Source organism: Schistocerca gregaria, chromosome 7 (genome assembly GCF_023897955.1).
Source record: "Schistocerca gregaria isolate iqSchGreg1 chromosome 7, iqSchGreg1.2, whole genome shotgun sequence".
NCBI lineage: Eukaryota > Metazoa > Arthropoda > Insecta > Orthoptera > Acrididae > Schistocerca > Schistocerca gregaria.
The window spans coordinates 192,902,765-192,926,385 of NC_064926.1; the positions used below are offsets into that span (position 1 = coordinate 192,902,765).

Sequence of the window (23,621 nt, forward strand, 5' to 3'; positions counted from 1 at the left end):
GCCATCCCACCGCAACCTTCCAGCTCTGCGTCTGAGGATGCGGTGGAGATTCTGGCGTCCGCTGAGGACCTCGATATCGCCGGTCCATCAGACGCCATGGAAAGCACTATCACAGGTGCTGAATTGGAGGCAGCAGGTGACCCAGCGGCGTAATCTCCCTTCCCAGTCCCGTCAAGCCTTTCTCAGCCATGGACAACACCATCCTCCAGTGGAACTGCAGCGGTTTCTTCCACCATCTAGCCGAGCTCCGCGAACTTATCAGCCTTCACCCTTTCCTCTGCATTGCTCTGCAGGAAATTTGGTTTCCGGCAATGCGAACACCCGCCCTCCATGGCTATCGGAGTTATTATAAGAACCGGGCAGCTTATGAAAGGGTGTCTTGTGGCGTCTGCATCTATGTCCTGATCTCTCTTCACAGCGAGTCTGTACCTCTCCACACACCTTTAGAGGCTGTCGCTGTTCGGGTGTGGGCGCCACAGGCTGTTACCGTCTGCAGTCTTTACCTTCCACCGGATGGTGATGTCGCGCAGCATGTCCTGGCTACTCTGATAGCTCAATTGCCTCCGCCTTTCCTGTTACTGGGCGACTTTAACGCCCATAACCATCTGTGGGGTGGGTCAGTGGCAACAGGTCGAGGCGCCATCGTTGAGCATTTATTGGCGCAGCTCGATCTCTCGATCTTAAATGATGGTGCCTTCACACACTTCAGTGTGGCGCATGGCACATACCCCGCCATTGACCTTTCCATCTGTAGCCCTAGCCTCTTACCGTCTGTCCAATGGAGAGTGCATGACGACCTGTGTGGTAGTGACCACTTTCCGATCTTTCTGTCACTGCCACAGTGTCAATCTTCTGGGCGCCCTAGCAGATGGGCTCTGAATAAGGCTGACTGGGACTTGTTCTCCTCCACTGCCACTATTGAGCCTCTCTCGAATGATGCCATAGATGTAGTGGTTCAATCGGTCACCACCGGCATCATTACTGCCGCCGAATCTGCCATTGCCCGTTCTTCTGGGTCCCTTCGGCAGCGGTCTGTGCCTTGGTGGTCGCCTGAGATCGCTGAAGCGATTAAAGCTCCCCGGCGGGCGCTCCAGTGTCACAAGCGACATCCCTCAATCGACCACCTTATCGCCTTCAAACGGCTGCGTGCGCGAGCCCACTGCATTATCCGCCAACGCAAGCAGGAGTGCTGGGAGCGGTATGTGTCCACCATTGGCCTCCATGTCACTCCATCGCAGGTCTGGGCCAAGATTCGCTGCCTCTATGGCTATCAGACCCCTGTCAGTGTCCCTGCGCTCTCACTGAATGGAGCAGTTTGTACTGACTCCGACGTCATTGCAAACCGCTTGGCAGAGCACTTTGCTATGAATTCCCCTTCTGCCAACTACCCCTTGGGCTTCCGCTCCATTAAGGAGCGGATAGAACGTCGGAGTCTTTCTTTTCACACTCACCATCCTGAATTGTACAATGTTCCATTCAGTGAGTGGGAATTTCGAAGTGCCCTCGCCGCTTGTCCTGATATCGCTCCTGGGCCAGATAGCATCCACTCTCAGATGCTGAAACACCTTTCAGTGGACTGCCAGTGACACCTCCTCGATCTTTACAACCGCATTTGGGTCGAGGGTGAGTTTCCGTAGCAATGGTGGGAAAGTCTTGTTGTCCCCATTCTGAAAGCAGGGAAGAACCCTTTGGAGGTGGACAGCTACCGTCCCATTAGCCTCACCAACGTTCTTTGCAAGTTGCTTGAACGGATGGTGAGCCGCTGCTTGAATTGGGTACTGGAGTCTCGAGGCCTTCTGGCTCCGTCTCAGGGTGGGTTCTGTAAAGGCCGCTCCGCCGCCGACAATCTGGTGAGCCTGGAGTCGGCCATCCGTACTGCCTTTGCCCGCCGTCAGCATCTGGTTGCTTTCTTTTTCGACATGCGGAAGGTGTATGATACAACATGGCATCATCACATCCTTTCTACGCTTCATGGATGGGGTCTTCAGGGCCCTCTGCCGATCTATATCCGCAATTTTCTGTCGTATCGTACCTTCCGCGTGCATGTCGCGGCCTCATATAGTTCCTCCCAAGTCCAGGAGAACGGTGTGCCACAGGGTTCTGTACTCAGTGTGTGTCTGTTTTTAATAGCTATTAACGGGCTCGCTGCGGCCGTGGGAAATACTGTCTCCGCTTCCCTGTATGCTGACGACTTCTGCCTTTACTACAGCTCTATTGGCATTGCAGCTGCTGAACGTCAGCTACAGGGCGCAATCCGCAAGGCGCAGTCTTGGGCTGTAGCGCATGGTTTTCAGTTTTCCGCAGCCAAGACCTGCGTTATGCATTTCTGCCGGCGAGACACTGTTCACCCGGAGCTGCGGCATTATCTTGACGGCGAGCTTCTTAAAGTGGTGGAGTCACATAGGTTTTTGGGGATGGTTTTTGATGCCCGGTTGACTTGGCTGCCTCATATTCGGCAGCTTAAACAGGCGTGTTGGCGGCATCTAAATGCTATGCGATGCCTGAGCCACACCAGGTGGGGCGCCGACCGATCTACTCTCCTACGGCTTTACCAGGCGTTAATCCAGTCCCGTCTGGACTACAGGAGTCTGGCTTATGGCTCAGCATCCCCATCTGCGTTGCGGGTGCTGGACCCAATCCTCCACAGCGGGATAGCCTTGCCACTGGTGCCTTCCGAACCAGCCCTGTGGACAGCATACTTGTGGAGGCAGGTGTCCTTCCACTGCGGTTACGACGCCAACAATTACTGGCTGCTTATGCTGCCCATGTTTTTAGCTTGCCTGGGCATCCAAATTACCGTGTCCTCTTCCCGCAGTCAGTCGTTCATCTGCCAGAACGTCGGCCTTGGTTGGGTTGTCCGATCGCCGTACGTGTCAAACAGCTTCTTTCCTGGCTTGGGTGTTTCCCTGTTCCACCTCCTTTCCGGGCCCCTCTGCGTACACCCCCGTGGTGTGTGCCTCGCCCTTGCCTTCGGCTTGACTTGGCACATGGCCCAAAGGACTCAGTCCCTCCGGAGGCCTTCTGTCGCCGCTTTTATTCCATCCTGGCCATGTATCAGGTCTCTGGTGTTGTCTACACTGACGGTTCGATGGTTGCTGGTCTAGTCGGTTATGCACTAACTCTAGGGGACCATTCTGAACAACGTTCGTTGCCAGCTGGCTGCAGTGTTTACACTGCTGAGCTGGTCGCCATCTTTTGTGCCCTAGAGTATATCCACTCCTGCTCAGGTGAGTCCTTCGTTATCTGTAGCGATTCCCTGAGCGGTTTACGAGCTCTCGACCAGTGTTTCCCTCGTTCTCGTCTGGTGATGGCTATCCAGGAGTCCCTGCATACTCTCACCCATAGCGGAAGGTCTGTGGTCTTTGTTTGGACCCCAGGCCATGTTGGTATACCCGGCAATGAAACTGTTGACCGCCTGGCGAAAGAGGCCACCAGTGCGCCATCTCTGGAGATTGGCCTCCTGGCGGCTGATTTGCGGGCAGTCTTACGCCGCAAAGTTCTCTCGTTTTGGGATGCTGAATGGCGCGGTCTGACCACCCCTAACAAACTCCGTGCCGTCAAGGACAAGACGACTGTGTGGCTGTCATCCATGCGAGCCAACCACAGGGACTCAGTTGTCCTTTCTCAGCTCCTCATTGGCCACACCCGACTCACGCACAGTTATTTACTGTGTCGTGAGGATCCCCCTCTTTGCCGTTGTGGGGCGTCCTTGATGGTGGTCCATATTCTGTCGGAGTGCGCCCTTTTAACCGTGCTCAGGCAGACTTTTGCAATGCCTGACACGCTCTCTGGTCTTTTATCTGATGACTCTGCCATGGTGGACTTGGTTTTGCGTTTTATTCGGGCAGGGGGATTTTATCCTTTAATCTGAGTGTTTGTTTTTTATTGTTGATTCTGGCTTTTAGCCTCTGATTTTAAACTGAGTTTTTAAAGTGTTCTTGGTGGTTGGCTTTTCCTCTTTTTCTCTACGGTCGGCCAACCACCGTCACACTGTGTGTTTTAATTTTTGTCTGGTCTCTGTCAGAGTATTTCATGTCCTGTTTCGTCTGCTGTCTTTCCTGTTGTTCGTTTTTTTTATTCTCTTCTGGTGGTTTTGGTTTTTATGGAACAAGGGACCGGTGACCATAGTAGTCTGGTCCCTTTAATCCCACAAACCAACCACCATTGTTCATAATATCAGAAATATCTGAAAACAACTGTAACTGTATTTGAGTGACAAGCTTATCATTCACATTTGTTTTTTTTGTGTGCAGGCTGACAAAGGCTATAAATCACAGAGGAAAGCAATTGATTTTGCAGTTGAATGAGATATGTGATAATAAGCAGCATACACTAATGGATAAAAAGGTTGCTCTGGAGCAGCTGTCTCAGTTAACAGACCACTGCATTGATTTCGTGAAAAATGCTCTTAATAAGAGCAGTGATATGGCCCTGCTCTTTAGCAAAAGGTATTTCTTTTTTTATTTTCATACTATAAAGCACTCAGGTTTACCAGAAAATAAATGAAATTGTCTTAATCTTGCAGGGCAGTCACAAATCATTTACAAAGGATTAAAAGTAGAAGGGCTGATATTCCTAATCCAGAAATTCCAGTTAGAATTCATTTGTCCTCTGAGAAAGTTAATGAACTCATTAAAGGTAAGCGTTCACTCTAATATTTTTTTAAATATGTCTTTTCATGTGATAATACTCTCATATTGGTACAATCTGATCCCTATCTTTATTTGTAATTAGATAGCTAAAGAATCTGCCCAACAAGCAGAGACAGGAGAATACACATAATATAGAGGTACTGAAATTTGCAAGCTTTCAGAGCCAGTGGCATCTTCATCTGGCATAAGGGTTTAAGTGGAAGGAAGAGGGATGAAGGGAAAGGACTGATGAGGTTTAAGAAATGGGGGTAGTTTGGAAAAGTCACGCAGAACCACAGATCAGCGACAACTTACTGGACAGGATGAGAAGGAAAGACTGATTGTTGGGGACTGCACCAGACAAGGTTTGTAAAACTGGGAGCTTAAATGTTGAAGATAGGATAATATGCAAGACAAAGATCACTGACAAAATATCATGCAGCTGTTAATAAGTGTGGAAATGAAGTGCATTTTAGTGGTAGAGATGGGGGCAGATAAAAGATAGACAGTTCAGAAAATAAAAGATACAGAAAAATAAGAGGGAGTGAAGAGGAGCTAGTTAGAAGAAATTAATGTATGGCCAGGTGGGTGGTGGGAACAAGGACATGTAACGCGTTTTCCCACCTGCAGAGTTAAGAGAAACTGGTGCCTGAAACAGGCACCGATGTAATGACTGTCATATTATATAGCATACTGTGCAACAGGATATTGTGTGTAAAATGGACTTTCATTGGTGGTGGCAGGAACTCGTGGAAGGGCCAAGCCTCAGATTCAACACCACTTGTGGCTGAAAACCTCTAGATTCATTTTGTGAAAACATTCATTTACATTCATTCATTTACAACCCAATGAAGCAAAAAGCCAGTTAACAACAACCAATAATCATGGAGTGCCCGAAGGGCTTAAAATATGCTTTGAAATGTATCCAAAAGAAGAAGAAGAAGAAGAAGAAGAAGGCAGAGTGCCAGGAGGCATAGAATTACGTTAAAATTCTCTCTTTGAAAATAATTTACAAGAAGACCAAAATCAATAATTATCCAACACCAGAAAGCTTAGAAATTTTTAAGTACTTAAGTACTACAACAAGATCAAGATCAATACAGAGACCCTGAAGGTTTGGAACTATCCCTTTAAAGCGGGGGGGGGGGGGGGGGGGGGGGGCACTTTAACAGAAATAGATCAAGATATTTTACTAATCTTCCAAAACAATTTAAGTGAGTAAATGCCCTGATTCAAAACAACTAGGCCACGATGGTGGCTGACAGGATTACAATAAATTTAAAAATAGAAACAGCAAGTAGCATAAATTGATGATAATTCCAAATAAATGCTTATACCAATAGAATTTAACTTGGTGAAATTCAGTAACTGTCTCATGACTTGAAACCTTCCTATATGCACAATTTTGAGACTTGGTACCATGAGGGGAGGCAGGCAAGTGCAAATTTAATGATGAACAGAAAATTAAGATGATCCCCAGGACTGAGTGGTGCAACAAGCATAAGAACTTAAGTGCCTGATGACCCACAATTGCAAATCGGCATGGAATATTTGTCCCAATGAGGTCCTAGTACCGGCCTCTGCCCAGAACCATTCCCACTCTTCTCTCATTGCCAAGTCAGCTATCCGGTGAAGCACACTGGGACAATTTATTGGCCATTCGTACAAAAACAGCAGCTGGGTTGGCATACAATATGGCTAACTAGCCCAGTCTGCAAAACTGACAACATGATATTAGTGTTAGATTAACGTAGACAGTAACCGGTCTGACTGCTCATTCAAAAAGTTCACTAGGGACAAATAGTGCACCTTACCAAAATTGGGCATTTGTCAACAATCCAAAGTGTGCTAAAACCAGTCATTGTATAGCAACAGGGATGAATTGTAAGCAATCAGGGGCACGCACAACCCAGAACCAGCCAAAAACCCAATACTGTCATCCACTGAGAAGATCGACCGACCAATGGTTGTTCCCATTCCCGATAAAATCACATGCAAGGGGAAAGGTTGCAAGTGAATCGTGAACTGACTGCTTGTTAGTAAGAGGTCATTTCGACAGAAGGCAACAATATAGGTAGTGGCAGCAACATGCTTTTGATGGAAAACCAATAGCCATCAGTCTCTCATGGAACTGAGCCTTTGGACACTTCCTGCACAATCAGCCAACCGTTGTCCTGATTGCTTCAGTTCGAGCCCGCACTTCCTCCCAGCCCTTTCCAAATGAGTGTTGCACCACGAAAATTTGGCCCATCGGCTGCAGTGTGGTGGCAGCACCACTGGACGACCGGGGGAAAAGCCAGGCAGAGGAAGTCACCTGGAAGAGAAATCGATATCAGTTGACACAGCTCAGTGTGTTGCCAGTATACATCCTCTGTCTATGCCCATTCATCCTAACTGATAACTTGATGGTATTTATGCCAGTGTAGAAGACCAAACAGTATTTACATGGCAGCTGTTGCATGATGTGTTATTTCACAGGTGGTTCTCTGTTTGATAGTGTATTTGTTGCCAGTTACAGGACAGGTATAGTGGGTGGTAAGGATGCTCAGGGCAAGTGTTACAGTGAGGATGGTCACAGGAGTGGGAGCCATGGGATAGGGTGCAGGAGGAGCATAAAGTCTGACAAGGATCCTGCAGAGATTGTGAGGACGACAAAAAGCTATTCTAGGTGTGATGGCAAAAATGTGGGACAGAGTGGACCTCATTTTAAGGCATGATTTCTTGCAGTCAAAGCCTTGTCGAAATAGCTGATTCAAAATCAGGATAATACTGAGTGACAATAGATGTGATCCTAATTTGTTTTATGTGAACAGTAGAGTGTAGCTGAGCCTCAGTTGAGGATGAGGTCTGCAGCAAGGAAGGTGGCATGGGATTTGAAATAGGGTTGTGTGAAATTTAATTGGGAGAATGTATTTAGAGATTTCAAGGATTTTAACAGGTCAGCCTCACAATGAGCCCACATGGCAAAGATGCCATCAATGCGTGTAAATCAAACCAGGATCTGAAAGCATATGGATCCCAGAAAAGCCAGCTCCAAGTGGCCCATGAAAAGGTTGGCGTATGAAGGATCCTTTCTGCTTCCCATGGCCGTGCTCTTGATCTGTTTGTTTGTCCCTTAAAGGCAAAATAGTATTCGTTTTGATCAGGTTCGTGCAAACTGTGCCCCTGGGGTGCTAGCTCCCGCGATCGTCAGAGGCCAGTGCCCCAAGTGAATTTGTATGCTGTGGCAGTGGCCGAGCCATGCCGCTTTGCTGACTGTGCGGTCTGCCCGCTGTGCCTCGCCATGCCGCTGTACGTGCGCTTCGTACGGGAGACAGACTGCCTCGCCAGCAGCAGTCAAAGGCATTAATACAACAAAAAGCTGTTAGTCAACAGATGTAAGGCTACAGCGGATCGAGATAAATGGTCCACAGCAGCAGACAAAAAAAGTAGGAATATTTAAACCGGACTAGGAAATTAACTTTTTTTGTACTGCTGTCGAAAATCATGCTAAATATTTAGTATGCCATCGGAACCACTTGTATTAAAAAAAAATACTAGATTTAACGGCACTTTAATACCCATTGCAAAGATCAGTTCGAAAATTTGTCGCTAGAGGAACGCCATTTGAAGCTTGAACAAATAAAAGAAAATTTCAAGCTGCATTACAATGAAGTAAGTTTTTCCTATCGTATGACTCTTTATTATTTATAAAGATGATAAATAAAACTGTATTTTATAATCTGATACGGCATTTAGCAATGTGCCAGTTATTGAATATCAGATTGTCAGCAACAAGGAACATTTCGGTTAATTTTTATATTTGGGTTGCATTAAATTGTCACACAAACATTAGAATAAGTTTCAGGTGCATTACGTTTTCCCACTTTCTGAAAAGCCATCGCAAACACTCTCTTGGACAGCAAAGTGACATTAAGAGCCATTCTTTGTTTTTGTGTTTTGATGGATGGGAAGAGAGAGATATGTTGTAGTTTGATCTATGTTTATAATTAATTAAAACACAAATATTCCAATAGATAAAAATTTATTTTGCGACAACATTCCACTGTCCTTGCTAGCATCTATGACTGCTTTTCAGAGGAAGTGAGGAGTAACGCACCTAAAACAAACTTTTTTTGTTAGTTGTTTATTTGGGTTTCAAGTAGTGAAACAGTAAAATGTTAAAATGATAATAGTGTTTTAAAAACAGAATTGTACAAAATTAATTGTTTTTTTTTTTTTTTTATTGCTGAGGTAGGAGCAGGAAACAGGTGGGCAAAGTTTTCGCACAAGTTACAAATGCTCGCTGAGAATTGCAAAATCAGGGAAACCCTTTGTGGCTGGGAATCACATCAAAGATTACCTGGTCGACTCGGCGGCTTTTATTTGTCCAGCAGACCTCATGGAAAAATTTGAAAAAATAGCTCTTTTGCCTCAAACTGTTGCTCTCTGAGTCGAAGATATGGCCTCACATATGGAGCAGCAATTAACGGAGAGAGAAGCAAACTTCATTAAATTTTCTATCACTCTTGATGAGTCCAAAGATGTTGCTAACATATCTCAGCTCGTCAAATGCATTCGGGGCATCGATGACAATCTGCGTGTCACCGAAGAATTTCTCTACCTTGTACATTACCATTAAAAGACACAACCATGGGTTTGGATATTTTTCTAGCCATGGAAAACATGTTTGGTCAGTGGGTTTAAAATGGGAACGCCTACCAGTGTAACAATGGATGGAGCTGCTGCTCTACGAGGGATGTGCACTGGACTCCTGGGTTACGTCAGGTCAAAAATGGCTGAAGTCAGCTGTTCCTTATTCGCGGCAGTCCATTGTCTCATACACCAGGACACACTTTGTGCGAAGATTATCAACATAAAAATATTATGGACACAGTTGTTCCAACGGTTAATTATCTTCGCTCTCATGGACTCACACATCGCCAATTTAAAAAATTTATGGCTGATATCGAAGTGGAATACCCGGACATCCCTACCATGCTGCAGCAAGATCACTGACCAGAGGGAAGGTGCTTCATCAGTTTTTCTCCTTGAGGGATACAATCAATACCTTGTTGGAAATGAAAGGACATCCAGAAGAATTACTTAGTGATCCTAACTGGGTGGTGAATTTGGCATTTTTGAGTGACTTGAGTGGTCATTTAAATACTTTGAACATTTCACTCCTAGGTCAAAATCCCTTTGTTGTTGATTTAGGGCAGAGGATTCAACCATTTCAAAAATAATAATAATAATATTTTGTGGGCAACAACAGTTGCACAAGGAGAATTGTGGACACTTTTCTGCATTAGACGGCGTTAAAGAAGATGTAGATTTTTCAGATTATGTTCAAATTTTTTGCGAATGAAAAGAGTTTGAAAACAGATTTTTGGAGATAAGTGAGCTTCAACCGGCCTTACATATATTTGTTTGCCCGTTTTCCCTTCGGACAGAGGACGTCTCACAAGTGTTTCAACTAGAGCTGATTGACCTGCAGTGCGATATCCACCTGAAGGACCGCTTTCTTTTGTGTAAAACTTTGGACAACTTTTACAGCTGTTTTCCGTGAGTGAAGTACCCTTTTTTGCACAAGCACACTGCCAATCCCTCAGTGTTTGGTTTCACGTATATTTGTGAGCACTTTTTCTCCCTTTTAAAGTTTGCTGAAACTAAGAACCATTCACTACTTAGCGATAAAAATTTGACTAATTCTTTGAGGTTAGCAGTCTGCTGGAATATTGTACCAAACCTAGACAAAATCATTTCCTCAAAAAATAAAAACATGTAAAAAGTTAATGGTCTTCTTTAACAATGTTAACTGTAAGGATTAAAGGTCTTTACAACCTTAATTCTATTTTTTTTTTTTTTTTTTGATAAGTTTTCAAACTTGATCAATTAAAATTATTGCGTACAAAATAGCAAACTAAGGATTTGATGTCTATATTCTGAAAAGTGATAAAGAAAGCTGTAGCATAAATACAACAAACATATTTAGTTGTAACTACTAATAGGAAGAATGAGACTCTATATCCCCTATGTAAAATTATTTCTAAAATAGAATATTTATGAAAAGAGTTCATTTAAGAAATTGATCTATATTTCAGAAGACATCTACTGTACGTATGAGTGCGCATGGGAAATACTAATAGAATCAACCTGTGGGTCAGAAAACTACTATGTTGTTCTTTTATTCTTGTTTTGGATATTGTTTTTTAAAGTTTAGTGCTGTAATTCTGCCACATGAACACTAATTATTACCTGAACAGTAAATGGTTTGCTTGTTTTACCACTACCTTTTACCTATGCTGACACTAGTGACACACAGCTGAGTACGGGGCACTGAACTACACTGCCTTGTGCCTGCGGAGTGCAGCCGCACCCGCCGGGCACAATTTTTGGGTGAGTCTAGTTTAGATGCAGACTCCATACAGGCATCCTTAGGATTACACCTCATATCACTCAGTATTACCCTCGTGTTGAATACATTAATCAGCTACTTTGACAAGGTTATGACTTCCTAAAATCATACTCTAAAATGGGGTCCATTCTGTCTTGACATTTTGCCCACGCTGCCTACTGTAGTTTTCTGCTTTATGTTGCCCTCCCAATCTCCACAATATTCTCCTCAGATGCTATGCTCCCCTCTGCACCCATTTCCCTATGCTGTGGCTTCCATCCCTATAACAACCACACTGTAAGACTTGCCCTATGCACCCTCCTACCACCACCTATACGAGCCCTGTAACTGGAAAAATGTGTACTATCAAAGGGAGAACCACCTATGAAACGAAACATGTCAGATACCAACTGTTATGTTAACACTGTTTGGTCTTTTACATTGGCATGACTACCACCAAGTTATCAGTTAGAATGAATGAGTGTAGGCAGAGGGTGCATACTGGTGACACACATTATCTTGTAGCGGAGCATGCTCTACAACATGACATTGTGACATTGGTGCCTGTTTCACCACACATGCTATCTGGTTTCTTCCCCAGACACTACTCAGAACTACAAAGGTAAGAGAAACTCACGTTACAACATGTCCTTGGTTTCCACTATCCACCTGTCTTTAATTTACGTTAATTTCTTCTTGGTAACATTTCCTTCTTCGCTACTTTCAATTTTCTACATCTTTTGTTTTATGACCTGTGTATTTTTTCCCATCCTCACATCTACTACAAACTACTCACTTCACTTTTCTCTCTTATTAACTCGTGCATTATGTTTTGTCAGTAATCTCTGTCTGGCTTATTACCTTATCTCCGACCTTTAAGCTCTCAGTATTTCATATCTTGTCCAGAGCAGTCCCCAACAATCAGTCTTATCTTTTCATCCTGACCAGTGTCTCCTGACCCAGGGTTCTGGGCATCTTTTCTGAGCTCTCCCCATTGCCTAAACATCACCAGTCCTTTTCTTTTATACCCCCTTTCTTCTGCTTCAACCCTTCTGCCAGCATGAGGAACCACTGGCTCCAAAAGCTTGCAAATTTAAATACCTTTGTATGTATGTTCTGCAGACACTACTTAATGTGTAGATTTTTATCTATCCAGTTACATTATGGTTTCAAAAATTTATTATTTTTGTTGATATATCTTTATTTGTGTTTGCTTTGAAATTATTTCAGCTTATGTAAAGAGCATTTAATCTGGCTATTTGATACAAATTCAATTTGTTCTTTATTCCCAGTCAGTCCTAGGATTTTTATCTGTCACTGACCACATATTTTGCCTCTGACAGTGTTTGTTGATGTGAAAATGCTTAGTTTCACCGCGATTTGGAGTCCACATTAAAATGTAGGTCCCCCAGTAACTACCTCAGTAAGTCATTTCAAAAGTCGGAGGAAGACAACAGCAGACCACCTTCAACAATAATCTTCAGACCAAAATTTGGATTAGTGACATCTTTGCTTAGTACACATATAATGACTATACTGTTCCTGCAGTCAACAGAACTGAAAAATTACTCTATCAAAATTACCTCTAACTATGCAAGCAGTAATTGTGTGAAACTCTGCTTCCCCTCTGCTCACCAATGAGATCGAGACATGCAGTGGTGCAGAGGTTAATGTCATGTACTGTATTGCTGAAAAGCCCTGGCAGAGTTTCACTTAGTAATAAAACTATTTAGGTGGAAAATTCTGATCCCAGTCAAATAAAAATTGGTACTTGCTGAGCAGTGGGAAAGACGGGTTACATACAAATACAACACAAAAGCTATCATTTGGAATGGAGGAATTTTTTTCATCTTGGAATAAGAGGACTGGGTTAGAGGAGAGAGAGATGCAGCTGGGTGCTGTAAAAGGGAACTCTTCTATCTGCATGTTTTATGTGCATAGAATAAGGATAAAAATTGAAACTACTGCGTTAGGTGATATTGTGGTGAAGACTGGACTCACATTTGGGAGAAGTTGTGTTCAAACCGCCCCCCCCCCCCCTCCCAATCCATCTTTCCAGATGTAGGTTTACCAATAGTTCATTCAATTAGTTCACTTGGGGGCTGGGATAATCCTTTTAAAATGGTCATAACTGTTTTTTCCCTAGCCTTCACTACTGATCAGTACTCTGTCTATATTTAGCTTATTATAAGTACTTTATACTCTGAGATGCCATTTTTTAAATGTTAAAAGTTATCTGTTCTAACAATTCCATTGTTATGTATATATAAAAAACACATCTCACATTGCAGTACCACCAGTGCTTCATGTTGTTGCAGTTCATAGTGATTATGGGTATTGCATTTTTCAAATATATTGTTGCAGCGGTTTCTAGTATTGGTGGGATAGTGGTGGATGGTCGGATGTATACATCAGGAAGCAGTGGAGCTCATCAGCCTCCAGCTCAGTCTCAATCACCACAGCAGCAACCACAACCCCCACCGCCACCACCTCCACCACCACCGCCCCAACCTCAGCAGCAGCAGCAGCAGCAACAACAACAACAACAGCACCACCACCAACAGCAGCAGCAGCAGCAGCAGCAGCAACAGCACCAACAACAGCAGCAACACCAACACCAACAGCAGCCGCAGCAGCAGCAGCACCAACAACAACAACAACAACAACACCAGCAGCAGCAACCACAGCAACAACATCAGCATCTTCAGCAATCTCCACAGCCACAGCATACACAGTTTCAGCAGACGCTGCACCTCGCGCAGTCTCCACAGCAGCAACATCAGCAGCAACATCCAGCTGTGCAGTCAAGCCATGTACAACCTCCTCATCAGCAGGCTCCCTTGGCACCACCACCTGTGCTTGGAAATCCTCCTCCGTATCCTCAAACCCCTCAGCAGGTGCAGCGACAGCAACCTCAGCCGCCGCCTCTGCATCATCAGCATCAGCAGCCGCAGCAGCAAGGACCCAGCCCACAGCCCCATCACCGTATTTCCCCACACAGCCGAATGTCTCCCCACCAGAGTGTGCCAGTGGGACCAACGCCCGGTCGTAACATGATGCGGCAGCCACCACATGTGCCAGTACTTATGCAGACCAACCACCATCAGCAGGTTAGATTAGCTTCTGTATTTTTAAGGCTAAGTGGAACCTCAGAGAGAGTAAATGTTCAGCCCGTTGTTTTACAATATACTTCTTTTCCTTAGGTGATATTTTATTTAGTCGTCCTGGATGGAGCTACTGCCATAATCTCACGCTTCGAAATTTTATTATTATAGCTCGATATTGGAAATTATCTACAAAATTCACATGTTACTGTGTTGGTATCAACAGACATAACTGATCAGAGAGAGTAGGATTTAGAACTGTCAAGGTGTTATGTGATGTATACAGGAGCAGCTACCATTTACTGTGTTAGGAACACACTTTATTTGTAACTGGCCTACACAGTTTTGAGTAGCACTCATCTTAAGCAGTATCTTCACATACTGAATACCAATCAGTTTGAATGCCATGAAGTGCTATAACAATCCTAATATTTTGAAACATTCTATAAAACTTTCATGAGTAATTACTTCGTGTTTGTGTTGGTGGGTGGGGGAGGGGGGGGGCGTACTAGGTAGGTTGTGTATATTGTCACCAACAGAAAACCTCTCAACTTTCAGGGTAACAAAAACAATGGACTTTTATAATGAAATTTAGTACAGTTAAATGTCAAGAAAGATTTGAACATCATGGTTTGATTATTGAACATGAATAGTCATACTAATTCTTTCCCATTTTTAAAATTATTTAAAATTTCTTTCGGATAGATTTGATTACCAAGGAATACTTGACCCTACAGAATAAAACAGAACAAACCATACACATTGCCTAATCTATTACTAAAGAATGCCTCAAAAATCCTCATGTCTGTCAAAGTTGGTGAAGCAGTAACATACGACATCCAAGTTTAATATTACAACCTGTAATGGAGAACAAATAATTTTCTACGTGAAGGCTGTCTCACTCCTATATTTAAATGTGAATGCCCATATAACAATATATATAAAAAAAAAGTTTTCTAAGTAAATCAGACAGATGGCTCATCCTCACAAGGAAGTGAATAATCAAAGTGTGAAACATATTGCTGTGTATTACTTGATTTACCAACCAGGCAAAGAGGAGAGAGATCTTCTAAAAACAGACTCATTGATACCTTCTTAATAAAAAATACAATTAACTGTATTCTCCCCTTACGGAAGTGTCTCAGTGATATATGGTAACATCTGGTTACACAGAGGTAATACATTTTAATATTGTATGTTTTGAAAACGCATTAAAACTGGTATTGGCAGTATTCCTTATTTAATTTCAGCACCTCCTACACTGATGAACATGCACCATGCCCTGTAGTTCCATCTGTTACTTGCTATAATAGACACCGAGTGGCACAATTACCTTGTCCATCCAGCACCCACTAACTGCAGCCATCCTTTGGTCCTCATTCAAAGTGTGTGTTTTTTTTTCAGCATCTTGTGTTCCCATATAACATGAAATACAAATAAGAGTTGATGTTGGTACATTATTCTTTACTGCCACTGTACTGCTAATCAGTTAAGGACTTCGTTATTCACTGTATCTCCACTGCTGAAAATATTTTTCAGCTATTCATCACATCAAAAGATAAACCAGAAGTAACAGAAAAAATGAGAGAGGTGCAAGTGATGTATATATAAATAAAAACCATCATATAAACTCAACATATCCCTCACTTCTTAACTTGCTGAATCTTTTTAGTAACTACGAGTAAATCTCATGCTAATAGCAGAAAAAATTAGTTATAGAAACGGACATAACTCAAGCTTGTAATCTTTAACAAAGCAGTGGTAGTATCAACAAGAAACACATCTGATTTAACATGACATTTGCTACAAAACGTTGCTGAAGGTACCAACAGCAGATTGTCTAGATCAAAAATAGAATGTTTATTTCAAGCAGCTGCTGGTTTAAAGTGCACTTACAACCTTTTACTTCACCTTAAATGATAGGGTGTCCTTATCAGCCTTATAAGTGATACCACACTGAAACTTGCAAATCAGAACTGAGAAAGAATACAGAAGAAAACAGTAAATGTTTGTGAAATAATAACTTCAAGTTGAACAAATATATTTCAAGGAAGACAACTAAACAGAGTAAGATGTGTATAGACTTTTACACTCAAATCATAACTGAGTCGAAGTCCAGCGGCCGCTGGCTGGCTGGCCGCTTAGGTTGCACTGCTGCTGCATGGCTGGCAGACAGCGCCGCATGTAGTGGATGCACTTAACTGCGCGGCGGCACTTTGAAAGATCGGCGAGGCACAACACTTTTCCCCCCTTTGAATTTTTTGCACAGGTCTCGATGGAGGTAGCCTGTAGATTTTTAACGTCCATAGGCGTTGTCTGACTGGCCTTAAAGCCTCGAGGAGGAGGTTTCCCGTACGGACAGACATGTCCCCGATGATAATGGGTTGAGATGACAGGAGACGTGGAGGTCGAATCTGCTGGGGCCCCGTGCACCAATCTGTTCATTGCGGCAAGTCCAGTTGTTATAACAGGAGACATGGGCAATGTGTCCGCGTCCGTAGGAGGAGGAGACGAGTAGAGTTGCTCTGACAGTTGATGGTCATCTGGTTCCTGCGTGGGCACGTCTTCTGGTGGTGTCAGTTCTTGTGCTGGCAACGATATGATGGTGAGAGGACTGTGTTGTGAGTAATGAGAGATTCCAGTATCCCGAGCGTCAGGTAGAGCTGAAAGGGGTGTAGCGGCATCTGGAACAGGTGTTGCCGGCACACAAGGCCGAGCTGGTCCGAACCACGCACTGCAACACCCGTGTCTGTCTGGATTTCATACAGGCGTCAGCCACAGTGTCATAAGATGCGGCCAGGACTCCATTTTGGCCACCTGCCATATCCCCGTACCCATACAAGGTCGTCGGCGGTGAACCGGCCAAGTGAAGGCACCCGCGGCCGTGAGGTGGAAGGCCGCAGAAGATGAAGTAGCGTGTAAGGCTGTTGGCCATGTCAGACCTCAGCCCGGTTGTGGTCGCCCATGGGGGTGAAACGGTAAGAAGCCAGAAATTGAAGAAGCACATCATCAGCTGAATAAGTCAGGAGTTTCCTCATCTGAGCCTTAAATGTGCGGACCAGTCATTCAGCCTCACTGTTTGACTGTGGATGGAACAGAAGCGCCTTGACATGCATGACGCCGTGGCAGGCACAAAAATACGCGAAATCGGAAGAGGCAAATTGCAGACCATTATCAGTAACAAGTGTAGAGGGAAGGCCTTCCAAAGAGAAAATGCGAGCTAGAGCATTGGTGGTTGCTGTGGTGGCAGGTGACGTGCAACAGACAATGAAAGGAAAGAGTAGGTGTCAATAAAGAGAAGCCAATAAGTACCTAAAAAAGGTCCCGCAAAGTCAGCATGAATACGCTCCCAGGGCTTCTCAGGCAAAGGCCACGGTGACTAAGGTGACTTCGGGGCGGCGGCCTGTGACGCACAAGGGCCGCAGGCAGCGACCATGTGTGAAATTTCAGAGTCGATGCTGGGCCAGTGCATATAACGGCGCACCAGAGATTTTGTGCGATAGACACCCCAGTGCCCTTGGTGAGGGAGGCACAAGACCGAAGCACGCGAAGACGCAGGTAGCACAATATGCGACAAAGCAATTTTGGTGGAAAGAAGGATAACGCCATCCTTAGCTGTGAGGCGGTAACGCAAAGCGTAGTAGTTCCACAATGGATCATAAGTCTTAGCGGACAGGCGATCTGGCTAACCCTTCTGAATACAGCGTAAAAACGGTGCACAAGGACTGCACGAACCCCATATTGAGAGGCATCCATGGCAAGAACAAGATGTTGGCCAGGTCGATAAGTAGTCAGTCACGGGGCCTGTTTCAGCATAGTCTTTAATTTCTGGAAAGCCACATCACATGATGCGGACCAGTGAAAACACACGTTTTTGTGCAACAGGCGATGCAACAGCTGAACCACCGAAGCAGCAGACGGTAAAAACTTGTGATAGTATGCTATTTTCCCCAAGAAGGCCTGCAGTCCCTTAACAGATGTAGGGCATCGATTGCAGCAACAGTTTGCAGAAGCGGACGAATACCATCCCGAGAGAGTTGAAACCCCAAGTACGTGATAGATGCCTGAAAAAATTTTGATTTCTGTAGATTACACTTAAGACCGGCATTCTGTAAGACATGAAAAAGTGTGCAGAGATTTTGAAGATGTTCATCAGTGGTGGAGCCAGTGACAACAATGTCGTCCTGGTAATTTATACACCCAGGGACAGTGAGCAATAATTGTTCCAAGAATCACTGAAAGAGAGCAGGGGCGCTGGCAACCCTGAATGGCAATCGTTGGTATTGATAGAGGCCGAAAGGCATGTTAAGGACCAGAAACTGCCGGGACGCAGCATCGAGAGGAAGTTTATGATAAGCTTCCGACAGGTCAAGTTTAGAAAAATACTGGTCTCCAGCAAGTTTAGTGAACAATTCTTCAGGTCGAGGCATAGGGTAAGTGTTGATATGGCATTGAGCATTTACAGTGGCTTTGAAATCGCCACAGAGACAAATATCACCATTTGGCTTAGCAACGATGACGACAGGAGAGGACCACTCACTGGAAGTGACACGAAGCAAGACCCCTGAAGCAGTGAGACGATCCAGCTCCCATTTGACCTGATCGTGAAGGGCCACAGGAATAGGCCGAGCCCGAAAAAACTTAGGACGAGCAGTGGGTTTGAGCGTGATATGAGCTTCTAAGTCGTTTGCACGGCCTAACCCAGGAGAAAAAAAGGGACGAAAATGCTGTCGACAAGGAATCCAACTGAGCATAAGGAATAGCATCAGAGATGATATTGACAGTCATCTATGAAGAACCCAAAAACGCGAAAGGCATTGAAACCAAAAAGATTCCCCGCGTTACTATGGTCGACCATAAATATGGGAACAATGTGAACGACAGATTTGTAAGGTACATCAGCATCAAATTGTCCCAAAATCCAACTGAAGATACATTTGAGAATTGATGATAGTGGCAGCAGAACCAGTGTCCACCTGCATGCGAACATCTCGACCAAGTATTTGAACAGTGAGGAATAACTTCCCTGAAAGGGAAGAAGTACAACTGACAGACAACACACAATCAGAATCAGCGCCATGTTCATGAACATCATGTATGCAGTCGGATTTGCAAACGGTTGACACATGACCCTTTTTTGCGTTTGTGACACGCGGCCCAACATTGTGGACAATCTTCTTGTGAATGTTTCGTGAACACCACGGACATGAAGGAAGTTGCCGTGGGTTTTGCTGCAGTTTCTTAGAGGTTTGTTTACGATTAGGACGATGCTGCGCTTGGGAGCTTACTGCAGCCACGTCGGCCGGCGGGGATACGCCACACGCTACGTCAACATCGCACATAGGTTGTATTTCTCCGACTTCGGCCCATGCCTCTATTTGCGCTCCAGTGGCGCGAGAAATTTCAAAAGACTGAGCGGTGGACAGAACTTCATCTAGAGTCGGATTTGCCAACTGAAGGGCACATTGCCTAACTTCTATGTCAGGCGCCAATCAGCTAATAGCATCCCGTACCGTGGAATTGGTGTAGGATTCTTTGTGAACTTCAGTAACAAATTGACACTTTCTCTTGGACGCCGTGAAGTTCAGCAGCCCAAGCGCGATAGGATTGATTTGGTTGTTTTTGACAATGATAAAAGGCAACACGAGAGGCTACCACATGCGTTTGCTTTTGAAAATAGATGGACAGAAGTAAGCACATTTCAGCAAAGGACAAAGACGCAGGATCTTTCAAAGGATCCAATTGCGACAACAACTGACATTTGAGGTGAAATCTACGAAAGGAACAGAGACTTACATATTTGTTCGTCCACGACATGGAATGCCAAGGAGTGCTGTCGATGACGTTTTTCGTAATCAAACCAGTTTTCCACCGTGTCATCATAAGGAGGAAAAGTAGGCAGAGACAACAACGAGAGATGCCTCGCATTTGATGCCGCGACGAAATCAGGATTCGCATTTTTGAGAAATGTTTGCTGTTCTATGAGACCTTGCAATAGTTGGTCTAAAGTAGCCGTGGAAACACGTGGGTCAAACTATGGAAAAGAAAAATCACTACCTTGTCGCCAGTTGTAATAACTTCAAGTTGAACAAATATATTTCAAGGAAGGCGCGATACTTGAAAGTCACAGATAAAGTAAACAGAGTAAGACGTATATACACTTTAACAGTCAAATCATAACTGAGTCCAAGTCTAGCGGCCGCTGGCTGGCTGGCCACTTAGGTGGTGCTGCTGCTGCTGCTGCATTGTTGGCAGACAGCGCCGCATGTAGAGGACGCACGTAAATGCGCGGTGGCACTTTGAAAGATCGGCGAGTCATAACACAAATGTTATTAACACTCCACATTTTTATTCTTCATGTCTAAACTCCTTTATTTCTCAACGTAGCCTGCTTGGCAACGAACATATTTCTCCCAACAAGAGACCATCACTGCAGAATGTTTGGCTTTATTCTTCATGACTTTATATATTTTGGTCTTTATTCTTTATGTCTACATATTTATTTCTCAACATAGCCAACCTGGCAACGAACACATTTCTCCCAATAAGAGACCAGCTTGTCGATACCATTGCTGCAGAATGTTTGGCTTCGTTGACAGAGCCACAACCTCACCACTGTTTGCACCACTTTATCATCATCAAAATGAAGTGTTGGAAGGTTTTCTTTAAGATTTGGAAACAGGTGAAAAGTTGGATGGGGCCAAGTCTGGATTTTATGGAGGATGGTCGATAACAGTGCACCCAAGGCGGTGGATTGTTGCAGGTCACAGCACCTGTGTGCGGTATGGCATTATTGTGAAGGAGAGGGTGCTCCATGTATGGAGAATCCTCTTTGAGTTAAAAACTCCTTTACAGCTCACTGTTTCTCACGCACCAACATAATTATGTTACTCACCGCCAAGTTACAAGTTATAGCCCTCTAGTGACAGAGGGTTGCAGATATGCAGCATGAAGAGTAAAGATGTAGAATGTTAATAATGTTCATTAAGAGTTTTACATAAAAAATTTGGAGTCATTACTTTTCGGCATGCTCTTACACATCAGCTATGGGGAAAGGAAGAGAAGAAAGAGAAGTCCTGGAGGTGAACCAAGGACTAATAGAAATACTTGAATTTGGTGATTTGCACAGTGCCTACAAAAATATCTCTCTCGAGGAGGCAGTACCCCTTTGTTTCAAGAGAAATTTGTCAGTCATTACACTTTTTAAACTTCAAAATAACATTTTGCAGAAGGTAAAGGAGTAGGTGTTTCTTAGGGCTCATATGCAATTTTGTGCCTTAGATCTGATCTGTTTTTGCTGACATTAGGAAAATATTGTTGCTGTTGTGCTTATAAAGCAAGTATATCACTTCTCTTCATTCAGATCATTTGTGTTGGCGCGCCAATAAATATACAGGACAGTTGGTACAGAACTAGAGAGTACAATGAGTTCACAAAACAAAGCCAAAACCAACCACATACAAGTAGCTCAAGCAGTGATTTACTAGCTGGTATGTGACAGTACAACTACACAGTGGCAGGGGTATGTGTGGTCAGATGCTGAAACTACCCGACTTTTAGAAGCATAATAGGAAATAACAACAATGTTATTTTGTTAATTTTTATTTTAATCTCATTTAAAAAGTAGAAAGTGTTGCTAAATTTCCCAGTGAAAAGTACCAAGATCTACAGTTGTAATTTAGTTGTCATTTTTGCAACAGGTTACATCTTCAACACATCCTCAGCAGCTTGGCACTGATGGTGTGAATGCTAATCTCCGTGGCCTTCTGTCACATCCAGTGTATCAGCAAGGTGGTGGTGCACCAGTGATACGACTTAGTGTGTCAAACCAACCTGTCCAACAACATGTTGGTGCAGCTCCCGCAGCTTATCGTGTCCCAGTTGGACACGCCTACCAGCACCCACCACGGTATTCTGCGCAGCAGCAGGTATGCCGTGTATTATATTTACTTGCTTTAATAAGCTTCTAGGAAAATAAAGAGGAAATGGGCCACTTGTCAAAAAATATCTCTTAAGAATTATTAGCTTAAAAATAATATTTCAAATATTTACGAATGTTAACAGGATTGCCGTTGCTCAGATTGTCCCAGTTGTGAAAATAGTGGGATGAGAGTTTTGGACTGTGGACAGGTGTTGAAATGCTTACTGGGCAATGTCTTAACATCCATTTTAAAATTTGTTACTGAAAGGAAAGTTGTAATCCCATGTGAGGCATTCTATAGCACATTTTATTGGTTGTTTGGTGCTGTTCTTCTTGCATGTCTTTATAGCATTGAATATTTATCGTTCTTCTTTTATGTAGGACAAGGCGCCTACCCTTGATGCTGTAAAATAATACCGTTGTCATCTATCTAGTACTTGCTTGTAAAATATAATGTCATTTTCTTTTCCTCCATTGACTTAACACCACAGTTATATCTGCACTTCCTCGTGGCACAGTTGCAAGTGATTTGGGGGGGCCTAACGGTCTCCTGTAAGTGTTTGCTACTATGTCAGTTAATGTAAAATGTGATCAGTTCTTTTTGTTTTGTTTTACAGATGGTATTTCACAACATTTCTCTTAAGTATTGGCTTATACCAGCAGTGCACAAGTTCTTCTGTAATGATAAGGCAGTTTTGCCCTATTAGATGACTACCATGTGAAATTCACATTGATGAAATATAAAATTGCTGTTGTCTTGAATCACCTGATGACTGAGTCAGAACTACAGATTTCAGTTAGTTATTTAGTCTGTCATGATGGACAAATACTGGACGGTAAACTGAGCAGTCATTATAGCTTTACGGCTGCTGTTTGTGTAATTTGATTGGTAGAGCACAGCCATTCGTAGTTCATTCACAAGCACAATGTGCTCGCTATGTTGCCTGTTTCGTATATATATGCAGAGCCTTGTGCTGTATGACTGGCTGCACTCCAGTAACAGTGCCTGCCACCAGTGTAATCTGTCAATCACACACGTATTTTATTTGAGCTATTGTTCTTTGATGGGTGTTTCATCTTAGCCTCTAGATATGCTCTGAACTACTTCCACCAAAAGGTAGTGGTTGTTGGGGTGGTGGGGACAAAGAGCACTGTGTGATGCCTTACCACTAATTATGGTGATAGCGCAGCACCCTTCATTATATATGAAGTATCGGGGAAGGAAAAAAGAAGGTGCGGCTGACTGGTTTGTACGGCATTGCACTATCCTTTAGTTGAGATAGCATAAGATGTTCCCTGACAGCTCGTAGTGCTGTTGCCAGCTTTCAACTATGACGTGCTAATGGCTGCAGGTGCAAACAGTAGCCACCTGCAGAGCTGTGACAACACAGTGGCCTTGCTACAGCGACGTTTACAGAATCATGTTATGTTGCTGGTTGATGTAGGCCCATGAAGCTGTCATATCCAGTCCACTGTTGCTGTCAGGGATCAACTTACTCTGACTCAGCTATACATGACCTTTATACTACTCTCAGGGTTGGACATAATATTTCTCCCAGATGCTAATTACTATTCTGTGATTTTTTTAC

At 43.8% G+C, this 23,621-nt stretch overlaps 1 protein-coding gene across 2 annotated transcripts in view; it reads left to right on the forward strand.

Moving 5' to 3' along the window:
• LOC126281260 (transcription intermediary factor 1-beta) overlaps positions 1-23,621 on the forward strand; it is a 124,995-nt gene that overhangs the window by 24,409 nt on the left and 76,965 nt on the right. For both annotated transcript variants that reach the window (XM_049980062.1, XM_049980063.1), the window contains exons 6-9: positions 4,254-4,448; positions 4,526-4,638; positions 13,372-14,117; positions 21,812-22,039. In XM_049980062.1, coding sequence (XP_049836019.1) covers positions 4,254-4,448; positions 4,526-4,638; positions 13,372-14,117; positions 21,812-22,039 — 1,282 coding nt within the window. The remainder of the gene's footprint in view (positions 1-4,253; positions 4,449-4,525; positions 4,639-13,371; positions 14,118-21,811; positions 22,040-23,621) is intronic.